We start from the raw sequence: 16,682 nt of genomic DNA, 5'->3' as shown, positions 1-16,682 counted from the left end.
GTTACTTAACATTCTCTCACTAATCCTCAAAATGATCCTGCCAAGTAGGTAGTATGAGTTCTCCTTTAAAGTTAAGAAACTGAAGCTCACAGAGTCAAGTTAACATGACCAAGCTTAGTACAGTGCCTTGCATTCAGTAAGTGCTCAATAAATATCTTTTGGATGGATGGTAGGTAATGCGCTAGTAAATGGAAGTGTCAAGATTCAAGCTTCGTAGTCATCTGGTTCCAAAGCCCACACTTATCTCCACCACAGTACACTGCCTTCTGTGTGAGACCACACAGAATTGTTTTAAAATGGCTAAAAAAGATCACTGTCAATGTAAACATGATGAATAAATCCAGGAAACTCTGATTTCTACCTTCATATCAGAATGCTTTCAATTTCAAAATGTGTGTTTAGTAAAGAATGACGAAAGACAAAACACACAGAGGGTCTTCAAGGGCTTTAATTGACATAGCAGATGAAAATAACAAATGCATATTAATACATTATATTCATATGAAACCTTTTTTTTTTTTTTTTACAACTCACCCACTTTTGTTGTTAAATGCCACCAACTTCTTTACAATGTTGCCTATGAAAATACCATCCAAAATGTGTTACTTTAATTTCATTACTGTTATTAGGTGTTATACCTCTTTTCCTTTTTTGCCCCATGCTTATACCAAAACAAATTATTGGAAAATGTTTCAATAAGTAAACTATGTCATGCTTTCCTAGCAGCTTTTCATCCTGTATTAAAATATATTACAACTAAAAAGTTGAAAATAATTTTATTGTTTTTCTGTATATAAATCCATGTAAATATATTTGTATTGAATATTTTATTAGCTAATGCAGTTCTTTTTTGAAAAATTATTCTACTAACTTCTTTAAAATATTTCCCATGAAAACATCATCTGAAATGTATTTATAAATATTAGGTGTTATATCTCCTTTCCCTCTTTGTCCCACACTTATACTGAAACAAATTATTTGAAAATGCTAATAAAAATAAAATTTGGCATGCTTTCTTATTAGCTGTTTTGTATCTTGTATTAAAATATTTTTATAACTATAAAAGTTGAAAAATAACTTGTTCGTTTTCCTGTTTATATAATATAGATATATAAAATCTTCTACCTACTATAAAAGTGAACTAATCTATGGAATTAAGTCACTTTGTTATCCCAAACATAAAGGGCCAAAAACATAGGGAATTACAAAAATTCCAAGATGATTAAAGTAGGTGCACAATAAAATAATAGAGACAGAGCATATTTAACATCTATCAAGTAGAGACAGAGAGTGTTTATCTTTCCCGTTGGCAACAATCTTAAGATAACTATTTACCACTTTTCAAAGCATTATTGTTGGGAGGTTTTATACTCGGGGAGAGGACCTATAAAACATCACCTTCCTCATCCAAAACCAAAAATAAATGGGGACTTAAAAATCTATTATTACAAAATATGGTGACCAGAAAAAAAGACTATGTCCAATGAGCTACATGGCTTCAATATGAAAATGCCTTTGCTTCACTCAAGATCTAGAATCTTAAGATCTCATTTGATAAATTTAACAGGATTTTCTTTTCTGATTACATTTAACCCCTAAGTTTTTCTTGTGTACTGTAACAATTTTTATTCTACTTGGACATTAGAAGTAAAACCAGCAGATTCTAGAAACAGAGTAATAATCTGCTGAATTTAAGTTCAGAATTAATCAGTGCAAAATATGTATCTGGTTGGGTAGATATGCCAGAGATTCGAAGTATTACAAAGTAAGCTGTTTTTAGAAATGCTTAACTTCAAGTGAAAAAAAGTTATTAAAAGCTATTAAAGATCTTTCCTGAGGGATAATAAAAGCAAAAACAACATTAAACAACACATGGTTACAAAGAAACTTCCTCACAGAGGTAAAGAGGTTGTGATCAGTATCAGTATCTTTAAAAATTGTCCTTTCAGAAATTATATTAGTCTATACTAAGTGGTTTAGAATTTAAGCTGGTATATCTGGTACTAGAGAAACTCCGAAGCAGTTCACCTAGTTGGATACAAAAGGAGTTACATATCCTTGATTTATTAAATTTCATTGTTCTTTTATACATATTTTTTCTTTAAAACTTTAAGTTGATCATTTGTTTATAGAGTATGGAATGATTTACTTGTTTACATGACAAGCTTAATAAGGCTGATATTCAATGGAAAACAATGAAATAATTTAACTTTTTGGAATTAGAAAAATTTTTAATTATTTTTATTCTTTTTAAGGGCCCCTATTAAAGCTTGTTATTTTTATTAGTGTAAATAAACTAAAGTGACTGTTTTTTACACACCTCTTTGCACCACAGTGTAAAGGGTAGTCTCAGTTAACCTTTAATACCCTGTACATACTATTCTGAAATACTGTGGTGAAGTATGGCCTCGCATCCTTGAGCAAGACACTGCATAAGGGAGGGTTAGCTGAGTTGGAAGGGTCTTCTACATCCCAAATTTCAAGCATACTGCAACCAGGCCTGAAAAAAATAGGCACACACATATCTATATTTAAAATGCATTCAGATCTCGAAGAAATATAATAATAAAGTATCTCCTAGACTGTTTAGAGACTTCTTTAATAAATGAAAGATTTTAAAGCATTTCAAAAAACATTAGTTCAAAATTTAGAGATAATAAAAGTGAAAGTATGCTGCATTTTCATGTTCCATTTAACAAAATAATATTGAATCAAATAATAAGGGCTCAATGTACATTCAGAAATATATATTTAAAATTCACTTTTAAAATGAAATATAAATGTTTTCTTTTCTTTCTTTTCTTTTTCTTTTTTCTTTCTTTTCTTTTCTTGCTTTTTTAGGGCCACACCCCCTGCACATGGAAATTCCCAGGCTAGGGGTTAAATTGGTGCTACAGCAGTGAGCCTACACTACAGCCATAGCAACACAGGATCCGAGCCGCATCTGCGATGTACACCACACTCACGGCAATGCCAGATCCCCGACTCACTGAGCGAGGCTAGGGATTGAATCTGCAGCCTCATGGATACTAGTCGGATTTGTTTCCACTGTGCCACAGTGGGAACTGATAAATGATATATATTTTCTAAGTGATATTGCCATTCAAACATCAGGGCCATTTATAGTAGAATGGGACAAATTAAAGTTTATCTAGCTCCTGATGAAGTTCATATTCTTAGCTTTAATTGATTTGGATTAGTATGAAAATACATATAGCCCAAAACATACAGCCCAAAGCAGGGAAGAAAAGCTCTTATGCCAATTTTATTCTCCTCAACTCTTTCCCTTTTGGGTGATTTTATCAGTGGACTGAATGAGATAATATTTCTCACTAGAAAATAACCCTGCATGAGAGTCATTAAAGAAGAAGTCAAGCAAAATTGGTTTCTAAACATCTATATTGAGGCATAATTTATGTACAATAAAATTCACCCATTTTATATGTAAAGTTTGTTAAATATGGGCGAATGTCTTTAGGGGTTTAAGTAACCCCGTAATCACAATACAGAAAATTTCCATCACCGCAATGAGTTTTCTTGTACGCTTGACAGTCAAGTCCCTCTCCAAACATAAGCTGAGGCAAGCAATGATCTCCTTTCTGCGCTATAGTTTTACTTTTTTTTTTTTTTTTTTTGTCTTTTTACCATTTCTTGGGCCGCTCCCATGGCATATGGAGGTTCCCAGGCTAGGGGTTGAATTGGAGCTGTAGCCACCGGCCTACGCCAGAGCCACAGCAATGCGGGATCCGAGCCACGTCTGCAACCTACACCACAGCTCAGAGCAATGCTGGATCCTTAACCCACTGAGCAAGGCCAGGGATTGAACCTGCAACCTCATGGTTCCTAGTCGGATTCGTTAACCACTGCACCACGACGGGAACTCCTAGGAAAAAAATTTCTTTTTTTAAGGGCTGCGCCTGTGGCATATGGAGGTTGCCAGGCTAGGGGTCAAATTGGGGCTGCAGCTGCTGGCCCATGCCACAACCACAGCAACACAGGATCCGAGCCATGTCTGCAACCTACACCACAGCTCACGGCAATGGTGGATGATTAACCCACTGAGTGGAGTCAGGGGTCAACCCCAATCCTCATGGATACTAGTTGGGTTTGTGACCACTGAGCCACAACCAGAACTCCCAGTGATTTACATAACTAACTGCTTCCCTAAGTAGTGTGAGCCTAAGTTCTCACTTCTCAGTGCTCCCGGCCACTCTGTTGGTTGACAGACCTGCTTACGATCTCATTGCTCTTTCTTCCCTGCCATTTCTAACAGTTCTCCGAAGTGATTGTATCATTTTTACTTCCATTAGCAATGTAAGAGCTTTACAGTTATTCTGTTTCAATTGGTCTTTATTATTAACTTGTAGAATTTTCTTTTCTTTTTCTTCTTCTTCTTTTTTTTTTTTTTTCTTTTTTTCACTTTTTAGGGCCACATCCACAGCATTGGAAGTTCCCAGGCTAGAGGTTGAATCAGAGCTACAGCTGCTGGCCTATGCCACAGCCACAATAACGTGGCATCCAAGCCATGTTTGCAAACTACACCGCAGCTCATGACGATGGATCCCTGATCCCATTGAGTGGGGCCAGGGATTAAACCCACATTCTCATGGATACTAGTTTCTGCTGCACGACAATGGGAACTCCCAGAATTTCTTTATATGAACTATATTTATAAGTCCTTTATCAGATATATGTTTTCAAATATTTTCTTCTAGTCTGTGGCCTGCCATATTTTTTTTAACAAAATCTTTTTGAGGAAAATATTTCAATTTTGATATGTCCAATTTATTGATTTTTTTTAACGGTTAGTATTGTGTTCTTAGAAATCTTTTACAATTTTAGCTTTTACATTTACTTCTCTAATCCATGTAAAGTTAATTTTGTGTATGGTATAGTATGGGTCCTGGTTTAATTTTTCTTTTATACATTACATCCAGTTATATCAGCAATATTGTTAAAAGACCCTCTTTTTCCATTCACGTAAAAAATAGTGCTTTAAAATTTCCTTGGGGTTTTTTTCTTTGACCCACAAATTATCCATAAGTTTACCATTTAATTTATAAGTATGTATGGATTTACTAGGTAAGTATTTATTATTGTTTTCTATTTTAATTCGGTAAGGTTCTAAATCTTTTAAATATATTGAACCACTTATACAGCCCAGCATATATTCTCTCCTGGTGAACATTCCACATGCCCTTCAGAAGAATGTGTATTCCACGGCTCTTTCCTACAGTGTTTTGTAAAAGTCAATTAGGGTCAGGTGATTCAATACTCTTTGTTGTTTATCTTCTATATCCTTACTGGCTTTTTATCTACATTTCCTAGCAGATAAAAGAATGTTAACGTTTCCAAGTATGGTTAAAGATTTGTTTTTTTCTCCTTTTAGTCATCCACATTTTATGTGCTTTGAAGCTCTGTTCAGAGGTATGCACATTTAAAACCGTTACATATTTTTGATGAATCCATCCTTTTGTCATCATAAAATATCCACCTTTGTGGATAAATAAAAATTTTGAAGTATGCTTTGTCTTCTAAATTTTAAATTAAATTAATATGATAAACATATATAGTGAGATTATAATATTCCCATTTCTTTGAAAGGTGCCATTTTTCCTAGACATATTTATTAGATTTAAAATTAGGTATAAAAATTAGCTACTAGAATTTTCAAACTTAGCTCTTTGAAAATATGTGATAGCCAAATTTCTACTTATCCACAGGAGAAATGAAAATTCTTAATGTTAAAATTAATACAACAAAGGACTTCTTAAATTTGAGGAGGCTAAATGAAGGCCTCAAGATATGTACTACACATCTCACAAATTCATGTATTTTTAGAAATTCAAAATTTAGAAATTTAAAAATTTTTGTCAGAAACATTATGTCCTTTTGAGTTATGTGAAACTTTTCTTATGAGGCTTATAAATCCAATGTAAATCAGTTGTAGTAACAGGATGCTAACTAATATCACAATTTGCTATAAAATTTCAGCAAATTGTATTTGCTGACATCTAATAAAATTTATCAGAAACCTTGAAAATTATGGGAAAAAGCTACATTTAAGACGTTAAGTTAAAATGAAAAAATTAGGATACTAAACTATACTTAAATAATAGTTAGGTTATACTTAAATAATAGTATAATTTTACTTTCCTAAACAAAATAATTTTAAATAAAATACCAGGGTAACAATTTAACAGAATTAATTTAAAACAAGAATTTTTAAAGAATCAGGACAGCTGGAATCAAGTAGAGCATTCGTTGTTCTAAAATACACCGTATCATATATAGCACAGGGCTCATACTCACTTAGTTCTCACAACGCACCATGCCTCTTCTAAAATGTAGTAATTCACATGTAATTCCAGCAACTTATCTCTCACTTCTTTTGCAGATTTTCGACTATATGCAGAATAAACTGTTTTTGTCCGAGCTCTTTAAATTCAAACAAGATGAAAAAATTTTAAGTAAATGATAATAGAATTGATTAAAGAAATTTTGCTAGTAAATTAAAATCTCAGTGCTTACTGGATTGGAGCATTGATTATATACAACTTAAAACAGGATGAATAATTTTGATGATAGCAGTTTCCACATTTCTACTTATATTTTGCACACGCTAAAACTTATATAGCAATTTGAATTTTGCAGGTATAGCTTATTAGTGTGTAAACCAATTTAGAGTCTAGAGACAGGTAGCAGTATAAAGTTCAGAATATAAAATTTGTTTTGTATAATTCATAAAATAATCTGGAACAAATTAAGATAGAGGCTAAATATAGTAAAAATGTGGATTTCAGCAGATAATTTCATCTATAGAAGCTCTGAAAAGCATATAAGTTGAGCTGAATGTAGAAAATAGAACAATTACACAGTGGGCATCTAGGGTAGCAGTCAGGTAGAGAAAGCAGCTTAAGAGAAGGACAGGAATGCTTACCAAAATGTGGTACAACAGATGATTTAGCCCTTAATGGGAGTTTTTATAAAATCTGCACAAATTACCAATTATGTATCAGATTTTTCTTAGAATTTCAAGCATACAGAATGCCCAATTTCCACCACCAGACATAAAACTTTAAGTAACTTGAAACATTACCTCTAACAATAAGCCAAAAACACTTTGAAATTAAATGATTACCTACACAATTACTAGAATGACTAAAATAAAATTTTAAAAGTCAGTCATTTAAGTTAAGGAAGACAAAACTTTCAAACTTCAGCAGGAACTAGAGTTCTCATAATAAGCTAGTGAAAAAGCACTCCAAATTTTCATAAAGGCATTTAAGATGGCATATTTCATGTAAATTTTCTATCTGTTAAAAAAGCTAATCAACGGCCACCATTAAGATCAAGAATGGTTTCTTAAGCCAGGCAGAGGGGCTGTGGAATCTAGAAAAAGATCTGGCAAATTATGGCGATGAGCCAAATCTATGTCCCCTCTTGTTACTACTACTTAGGAGTTTCACAGTAACACACGTATCCATATAAAGACTAGTCACAAATGTGACACATTTTCACTGAGCAAAACTGGCTTTTGCTTTTTTCAGTTTTCAGAGGTTTATTAAGGTTTCTTTAGGTCAACAGGTATATACTGTAATTTCTGGATGGTTATACATTTTTTTTAACTTCAAGCATGACTATGAGAGTGAGAGTGTGTGTGAGTGTGTGTATAACAATTTTCTCTATTCCTATGAATCAGCAGAAGTCATTAGTGTGTCTGATTCAAGAATTCTATCAGCTGCCCACCCACCTCAAGTCAGCATCTTCATAATGTGGGTGGTTCACAATGGGGTGAAGAGTGGAAAGCTTGACACTTGCCATTGTAGGCATGGCACCTGCAAAAACAGCATCTGAAAAACAAGATTATATTCCTTAACAACATGTTTTAAATTTATACATTTCATCAAACCATTTCATTACTTATTGTTAGTACATTTTGGAGGAATGACATGTATATATATATTGCCTTTTGTTTATAACTAGTGATACACTAAAATTTATTCTCTGGCTCCAATTTCAGTTCTGTCTCTTGGGAGACAAAAAGAGTGACTGCTTACTTCCTGGCACTTTTATATAATGCTTAAAGAATTAGGAAGGTTATCATTTTTAATCAGTACAGTAAAGTCAGTAATAAACACAAGGCATATTATTCAGATCTACTGTAAATAACTGAATGTTTACTTTCAAATACAATTAAGCATTCTTAATGTGTAGGAAAAACCCTATTTCCCTACTGTGCTCATATTTACATAATGTCTATGCTAGCTCTACATATAACTAAACAGCTACATACCTGGTCTGGTATTGTATCTGACCCACTGTATCAGTTCTTCCTGGGGCAAATTATTAAATTCTCCTATTATGCTCCATTGATTATGGAGGTTTGCACACCCTTGTATTGACATCACTGTTAGAATGCCAAAGACAACATTCTCAAAACGAAGTCTGCAAAAAAGCCAGCCAAAGAGCTGAAATGAAAGAAACCATTTATTTATAATTCTTAGATGAAGAGTGCTACTGGATCAATAACAAATTTTCTCCTTTCTACTTAAGCCAAGGTGGGTTACCATTTGGTACTAATATTATACAGAGCTATTATCACCTATTGTTTAAAAAGAGAAAACATTTTGGAATTAGGGCCCAGTTAAAAATGAAGCTTTCTCTCCTCTTAAAAGAATTAAAGAAGGAATACCTGATTTACTACCACACACTAAGATTAGAAGATAACAACTTTGAAACATCCTGGAACTAAATCCTTTAACATTTGGCTGCTTTTTTTTTTTTTTCTTTGTTTTAGGGCCACTCCTGTGGCATACAGAAGTACCCCATCCAGGGGTCAATTCGGAGCTGTAGCTGCTGGCCTATACTGCAGCCACAGCAATGCAAGATACAAGCTGCATCTGCAACCTAAACCACAGCTCATAGCAACGACAGATCCTTAACCCACTGAGCGAGGCCAGGGATCGAACCCCAGTCCTCATGGATACTAGTCATATTTTCAACCCACTGAACCACAACAGCAACTCCCATCTGGCTGCCTTTTATGCATATTTTGAATAACTAGGGAACCCCACTAGTATTGACATGTATCTTCCTCTTGGGAAAATAAACACTATGATATTCTAAGGTAAGACACTTATAATCAAAACTAAATAAGGTGTTTCTAGATGTAACTTGGTCCCAAAATTCTATCTACTTCAGCTAGCTCTTTCACATATAAGATATAGTAACAGAATGCCAAATTGACAATTTTCCTCCTGATTATCTGAGCCCAACAGGACAATACTGGAGCAATTACTCTGCCTCTCCTCCAGTACTACAAGAGCACTTGAGGATGGTTTTGATGGACCAAGACACTCTTAAAACAGACCTGAACTTCAAAAAACTCTATTTGTGGATAGGATACTAATAGGAAAAGTGTGCCTCATCACTTGTCACAGAAGTATCAGCTAAAGTCTAGGAATAATTTTCAAAGATATTTGAATTTGCTTTTCTTACTCTATTTTGAATCATGAACTAACATTTAAAATAATTTAGGAAAAAAACACCTAGTGTTTTTGTGTTTTGGATTACTCAGCAAAGCCATGATAACTGCACTGCAGCTGCTATAGTTGTAATAATTTAATTATACAAGAATGAATACCTTACCCGTCGAGAGCATATCAGGGAAGCCATAATACACATGTGAGGTGTCAAAAACAGCTTCAGTCTCATAATCAAAATTGCAAGGGAAGTAAATGCAAACAACTGCAGTGTGTGAAAAATTAGCTATAAAAACACAAAATGAAATGACATTTTCACTTTATGTATTTTAAAATTAAAATATGAAAAATAAAGTATATTAAAACTTGTTATTTGCTAGGACAAGGATCTTTTAACTTAGTAAGAAATCTATTAATATTTGTTCATTCATTCATTCAACAAAGCTTTATCAAATGCCTGCTATCTGCCAGGTACTGTTCTGGCTGCTTTGGATAGAGTAGTGAATATAACAGTGAACAATTCCTGTCCTGTGAGGGTCACATTTTAGTACATTTAATATGGAGAGACAGAAAATAAATACATATAGCAAATAATGAAATCCTTTAAACAGTCTATCAGAAAGTGGTTAAGTGCAATGGAAAAGGAAGCAGAGCCAGGAAAGGAGACTAGAGTGCATGATGTGGTGTGAGGTCACAGGCAGGAGAAGTTGCAAGTTTAAGGAGCATCATCAGAGGGGCCTTTTGGAAAGGAGGTATCTGAGCAACAACCTATACAAGGTGAGGAAGGGAGACATAGAGACATGAAAATATGAGATGCTCAATAAACTGTGTCATTCAATCAGCAACAAAAATCATAACACAAACTAGATTAACTTAGAAGTAGGGGAATTGTATATTTGCTAATTAGTAGGACACCTCATTTTGATTAATGTGGGAGTCCAATGGAATTCCTGTCATGGCTCAGTGGAAACAAATCTGATTAGTATCTATAGGTACATGGGTTTGATCTCAGGCCTCACTCAATGGGTTAAGGATCCAGTGTTGACGTGAGCTATTGTCTAGGTCACAGACACGGCTTGGATCTGGCATTGCTGTGGCTGTGGTGTAGGCCAGTGGCTACAGCTCCAGTTCAACCCCTAGCCTGGGAACTTCCATATGCCACGAGTGCAGCCCTAAAAAGACAATGAAAAAAGATGGGGTTCCACTGAGCAAAAGTGCCAAACAAAACTTTTCCAATAGACATTCATAAAATATCAACCAACTCCTCACTAGAAAAATGGACAAAGAATTAATGCAACCAAAAGTAAGTGCAACTAAAAATCCATTTTCCAATTCACTAATTTTCAAACAAATTAAATAGTAAAGATAATATTTTACCTATAGGAGTTCCCGTCGTGGCTCAGTGGTTAATGAATCTGACTAGGAACCATGAGGTTGCGGGTTCGATCCCTGACCTTGCTCAGTGAGTTAAGCTCTGGCATTGCCATGAACTGTGGTATAGGTCACAGACATGGCTCTGATCTGGCGTTGCTGTGGCTCTGGCATAGGCCAGTGTCTACAGCTCCGATTAGACCCCTAGCCTGGGAACCTCCATGTGCTGCGGGAAGCAGCCCTAGAAAAAGACCAAAAAAAAAAAAAAAAAAAAGTATATATATATATATATATATATATATATATATATATATACATATATATATATATAAAACCTATAAAACTGACAAATATTACAATAATACTGAGTGTTAGCAAGGATGCCATGAAATACACACTGAAATAACTGGTACATTTATGTAATTTAGCAGTATTTTTCAAAACCCTAGAAAAGAGCCAACTCCTTTGACCTAAGTTGTAGTTAAAGAAATTTAACTTAAGGGAATAATCAAATCACAAAAATGTTTCTACAAAGATGATCACTGAAGTGAATTTTTAACAGCAAAAACAGAAACCTCAGAGATCAATACAGAAGACTAAGTATGTAACTGCATTTCCTATATACAGCCATTAAAAGATTACATATTGGAAGATTATTTAATGGCATGGAAAAGTTTTCAGAAGATAAAAGTCTTTACTTATAGAATGATATTAATTTTGTGAAAACCATCTATATATGTATATCTAAATGCACAGGGGGAAGAGACTGTGAGAGAATATACCCAAAAAGTTACCAGAAGTTATTTCTGAATGGTGATTTTTCTGCATTTTTCAAATTTCAAAAATAAAGAAAATAATAAAAAGTTGAAATAAAAGAGAAGCTAATATAACATTATATGTTAACTATACTCTAAAGATTAAAAAAAAAACAAAATGGTAAAAACTATACCTAAAGCTGTATTTTTAAAAAATTTTTTTAAATAATGTTTAAAAATGGAATTTGCTAATTTTTAAAATAACTCTTGAAACCAAAGTTGGAATGTGGAATATTTATTTCAAAATCAATCCCTCATTTTTCTTTAGTCAAACGTCATCTTTGGACAAAATCAGGAACATGATGTGGAGAGAAGAAAAGACGCCAACACACAAAAGAGATCCTTTTGTTTAGGAGATTATGTGGGCCACCTGCTTTAATCATCTATCCCAAACATGGATCACTTCCATAAATCCATGAACTGAATATTCACTATTTCCCTAAAAGGAATATGCCGTAGGAGTACCTATACAAAAACGGATAGCTGTAAACATTAGGAAAATCTTTTCTAAAACTTAACTAATGTTTTCCTGTAACTTCCACACCTCTGGAACTGCACCAAATTAGTCTAAACCCATTTTTGCATGACAGTTCTCTATTATATAAATATTGTAATTCTGGCTGTGTACTATCCCCAAATTCTATCTTTCTATCTTTAGGATAAATATTTGGAAAACGTCAATCATTAGTTGTGTGTTGTGATAATTCTGGTTGCCCTGCTCTGGATGTGGCACAGATTGTCCACGTTTTTCTTAAAATGTGGCATCCAGAAATAGACTATAATAGATATGGATAATCAATGCAAATACGCATTTGAATTCTCCCTATTTTCCATACTTTGGTTATTTTGAGCCACAGGATGATACTTTCATTTTCTCCCTACCTCCTGTAACTTCTGCCTTAGCAACACCTTCTCACATGACCAAAAAATCAAATCCAAAGTAGTAATTCTCCTTGACTTTCCTCTGTCATCTAAAGATTAAAGGAAGGATTCTGTTTTCATAAGGAAACTTGAAAAAGCTCCACCATTACTTTGTCTTCCCTGCATGATGCTTTTTGTGGCTGGATGACAGAACAGCTATTCCAAATGGCATCATTTATGATTCTTTTCTGTTCTCACCCAAATGTTCCTAACCATTCGTTTACTCCCAGTCTCCTGACTTTCCATAAAGTTCTGTCAGCATAGTTATTTTCTCTTCCATTCTAAAGAATAACTTTTTTTTTTAACCACCAAGTGGAGGACAGAAGGCTCTAGTCAAAAAGTATAGTACAAAAATTACTACTGTATGTACACTATTGTCAATCTGGTACCTCTTTCCATATAAATATTACTAGGAAAATCCTGACAACATTTTTAGAGGCTGGAATGAAGGAAGAGAAGCTCAGGAAACTGTTTACTACTCATCTTTGGAATAAGTGAGCCCAACTGGGTAAAGTATGAAGTAGCAGCTACCAGAGAGAGGGAAAACAAGGACTAATTAAGCCAGTCCAAATGGCAAGTTGTTCTTGTCAAAATTACCTCTCATGACAGTGTGAAGATGTCCTGAGACTATGCTAAAGAGATGCCCTTCACTGGCACAGTTAACAGGGAGCGGAATATTAGATTTGAAGTTAGATCCAGAAGGCATTCTAATTATAAAATTGGACATTTACACAATGCTTAACTCATACTAGACATTATTGTCAGCATCTTACATATAATTCATTTAATCCCAGAGCAACCATATGAGATAAGCACTATTACAGTTGTTGTTTTTGTTGCTCCCAGAAAGATGTGAAATAACTTAGCCAATATCACACTTAGTAAGTGGAAGAACAAAGATCTGAGATCAGTGCAACTCCTGAGTCACTGTCTTTCACCATTATCCTACACTCTTTCTCTAAACAATAAACTATGCAACAACAGTTCTATTAGTCTGTGAATACAGAAGTGTAGACTCCTAATCACCATTTCTATCTACATAAAAGCAGTGCACATTGGTGGTAGCAGAGTGAATGGCTAACAGCATGGATTTTGCTGCTACATTGCCTGGGTCCTTGACTCCGCAAAGCTTTGTGATCTTTAGTAAATCACATAACCTTCCTATGCCACAGTTTTTTTCATTTGTAAAATATATATTAAAAAGAAAAAAACAGTCCTTACCTCAATGGCTTGTTCTGAGAATGAAATTATTAAGATATATGAATAGCTTTCTCCCAAACACCCTGCACTTGGAAAGGAGTAAGGACTGCCTATTCCTCTGAGAGCACTGGAAATGTATTGCTAGCAGTCAAACGCAAGATTTATGGCAAATTAGCTGTGAGACTTTAGGTAAGCTACTTAATTTCACCAGGTCTCTAGTTCTTGGCAGAGACCCCTTTGCTCTTCTTTCTAGACACACAGCAAGACTCCATTTCCCAGCCTCCCCAGCAGTCAGGTGTGGCCTTGTGCCTGAGTGTCCCTGGGCAGGAAATGAGGTCCATCTTTTTCAGGCCTAGCCCTTATGAGGCCTCCAGTGCACAATCATCTGTGTTCTCCTGGTTTCAACTTCATATGAGCAAAGCAATAAACTACTACTGAGTTAGGTCATTTTAGTGTTAGGGTTTATTTCTCTAACAGCTAGTACCATTTTAATTAACATATTTTTTTATTTGCAAAGTGGGAACAATATTATGAGAATTAAATAGTACAGTACATGGCACATGGCAACAATTTAAAAAATATTAGTTATCATCATAACTATTTCCTATTAAATTTAAATTCAGTTACCCTCTTTTGTAAATTTGTCATTTCCCTTAAAACTTAAAGTTTTTTTACTTAGGAAATTTTATTTCCAGCCCATTCTGCTCTTTCTTTAAAATAATTTAGCATCGTAAAAAAGGCTATCTTGGTTTTTTTCATTGAAAAATTAGATATATTTTGAGGGTAGGAATAGTGCTATATCATTTGTTGTTATCATATAACACTTCTGAGCTTGTAACTGATTGGCCATCAAGTCTGTGTGTGGCAGAAAGCTACCAGTCTCAAGGCCATGCGTTCTTGCCCTGATGGCCTGGAGCTGATTAGCTCAGCAGGTTAGAATTTAATGTTTACTATTGTTGAGTGAATAAATGAAGGTAATTTAATTATACTCTGTGATCATAAATCAGCTTTCTGGCTGTCAAGTCCTTACTACTGTTCAAAACTGAGAGAAGGAAGGAAGGATCAGGAATAATTTATTACCAGTGTTGAACTACTTATGAGCTGCTGATAAAGTATCAGCAGCAAGGGTAAACCTTCATGAATTATCCTTGAACTAAAATATAACGCACAAATTTAGCAAAGAGTAAAAGGAAAGCTTTACCTCACCATGTTCAAGGAGCTGTTTTCTGGAATAAAACAAAAATATCCTCTATTTATTGAATGCCCATTATTACTATCATTACATCAAAATGAACTTCCATTCATTTGTTCTTATATTTTAAAAATCTCACTCTCTCTAAACTACTTAGGAGTATAAATAAAAAATTAGTAATATTACTAAAAATTACAGCAATTTAAAAGGCATGATTTATAGTCATACTATTTGAAGTATATCAAAATGCAGCTCTTTGGTTAAGATAAAATAGGTTTTGCTGATTGCTGAAGACTGTGCCTCTGGAGAGATAAATAAAAATTATTTATTTATTTTTATTTATTAAATATTATCTATGAAATATTCAACCATATATAGAATACATAATGCTTTATATAATCAATGCTGTGACTTTTGAGCTGTTTTCATTTTTCACAATTATAAATAACATGAACATCCTTGTACATAAAACTGTGTGAGCATCTCTGAGTATTTCCTTAGGATAAATTTCTAGAGTAAAATTTATTAAGTAAAGTACATAAGTATTTTTAGCTCCAGAAAAGCTAACAATTTTTAAAAAATATTTATGTCTGCAAATATACTTCATTTTTATAGCACAACTTACTGTGTTCTAGGCACTGTGCAGTGAACACAGTGAAAATAGCATAGATACTGTTCTCATCCTCATAAAGTTTATTTTAGATCCAGATAAGAGGTTTAAGACTGCCTATTTCATTGCTCCACTGAGATGACTGAATATTTTAGTTTTATAGGCTTTGCAGGATAAGAGGCCTTTTCATGTGAATTTTGGGGTCGGAGAAAGAAGTAAGACAATGTAAGTAAGAAAGTTAAGAAGTGTAAGAAAGTTCAGGGGCACACACAGATCCAGAGATTCTTTTTTTAAAGAATAGTTAGAGGAAGGTCTCTTAGAATATTAGTGAAGTCACCAAATTATTTTCTACCACTGCAGCTCTTTCCTGACTTATGCAGTCAAGGGTGGAGGTGAGGAGTGGGTGAATGGGTTCCTACTTGTCCTGAAATCTGCAGTCACAAGAGAAACTTGTAGTGAGCTATTGCATATAAGTGGAGAGACCCTGGTAGGTAAGTATTATAATAACCAAGGACCCCAACAATAACCACCGGTATAAACCCAGAAATTAAAATATCAATATAAAGCCAAATCATGAGACATAAATAGGATGAAAGGAAAATACCAGGATAAATAAGCAAATGAACTGACCACTCAAGAAATAGTTAACATAAGAAATAATAGAGCATCAAATGAAAATTCTAATTATCTTCACAGAAGTTTAAGAGGATACTGCATCCATACAATTAAAACAAGCTGCAATATAAAAAAGAGCTTTCAGAAATTCTGAGTAAAACATATTTGCCTAATTTAAAACTTCAAAAGAAGGCTGAATAACAGAATGTACACAGCTGAAATTAGTAATGTTGAAGATCCAATCATGGAATTCTCTGAGAACATAAAAGAAAAAAGAAATAGAAAATATGACAAAAGCAATAATAGATGTTCATAACAGAGAAGCTAATGCAGAGAGAGAGAGAATAGCAATTCCCTGAGCTAAAGAAAGATTTTGAATGTTCAGATAAAATAGTCCCATGAATAAACATATAAAAGGGCAGAAACCTTAAAGAGCAATGGCTGAAAACTTGCTCCATCTGAACAGAACAAAG

The 16,682-nt window shown here is 34.0% G+C and overlaps 1 protein-coding gene across 7 annotated transcripts in view; it reads right to left on the bottom strand.

Annotated features, from left to right (window-relative positions):
• DPY19L2 (dpy-19 like 2) overlaps positions 431 to 16,682 on the bottom strand; it is a 71,993-nt gene continuing 55,741 nt past the window's right edge. For 3 of the 7 annotated variants that reach the window (XM_003134795.4, XM_021078557.1, XM_005657778.3), the window contains 6 exons: positions 14,994 to 15,018; positions 9,652 to 9,771; positions 8,297 to 8,471; positions 7,754 to 7,853; positions 6,313 to 6,438; positions 431 to 2,500 (listed from right to left, as the gene is read on the bottom strand). In XM_003134795.4, the coding sequence (XP_003134843.2) occupies positions 2,350 to 2,500; positions 6,313 to 6,438; positions 7,754 to 7,853; positions 8,297 to 8,471; positions 9,652 to 9,771; positions 14,994 to 15,018 (697 nt within the window). In that variant the 3' untranslated portion in view covers positions 431 to 2,349. The other 4 variants (XR_002340221.1, XM_021078559.1, XM_021078556.1 and 1 more) reach the window with 4 other exon arrangements.

This window comes from Sus scrofa, chromosome 18, assembly GCF_000003025.6.
Source record: "Sus scrofa isolate TJ Tabasco breed Duroc chromosome 18, Sscrofa11.1, whole genome shotgun sequence".
Lineage (NCBI taxonomy): Eukaryota > Metazoa > Chordata > Mammalia > Artiodactyla > Suidae > Sus > Sus scrofa.
This window is presented reverse-complemented; position numbering and strand designations above follow the sequence as displayed.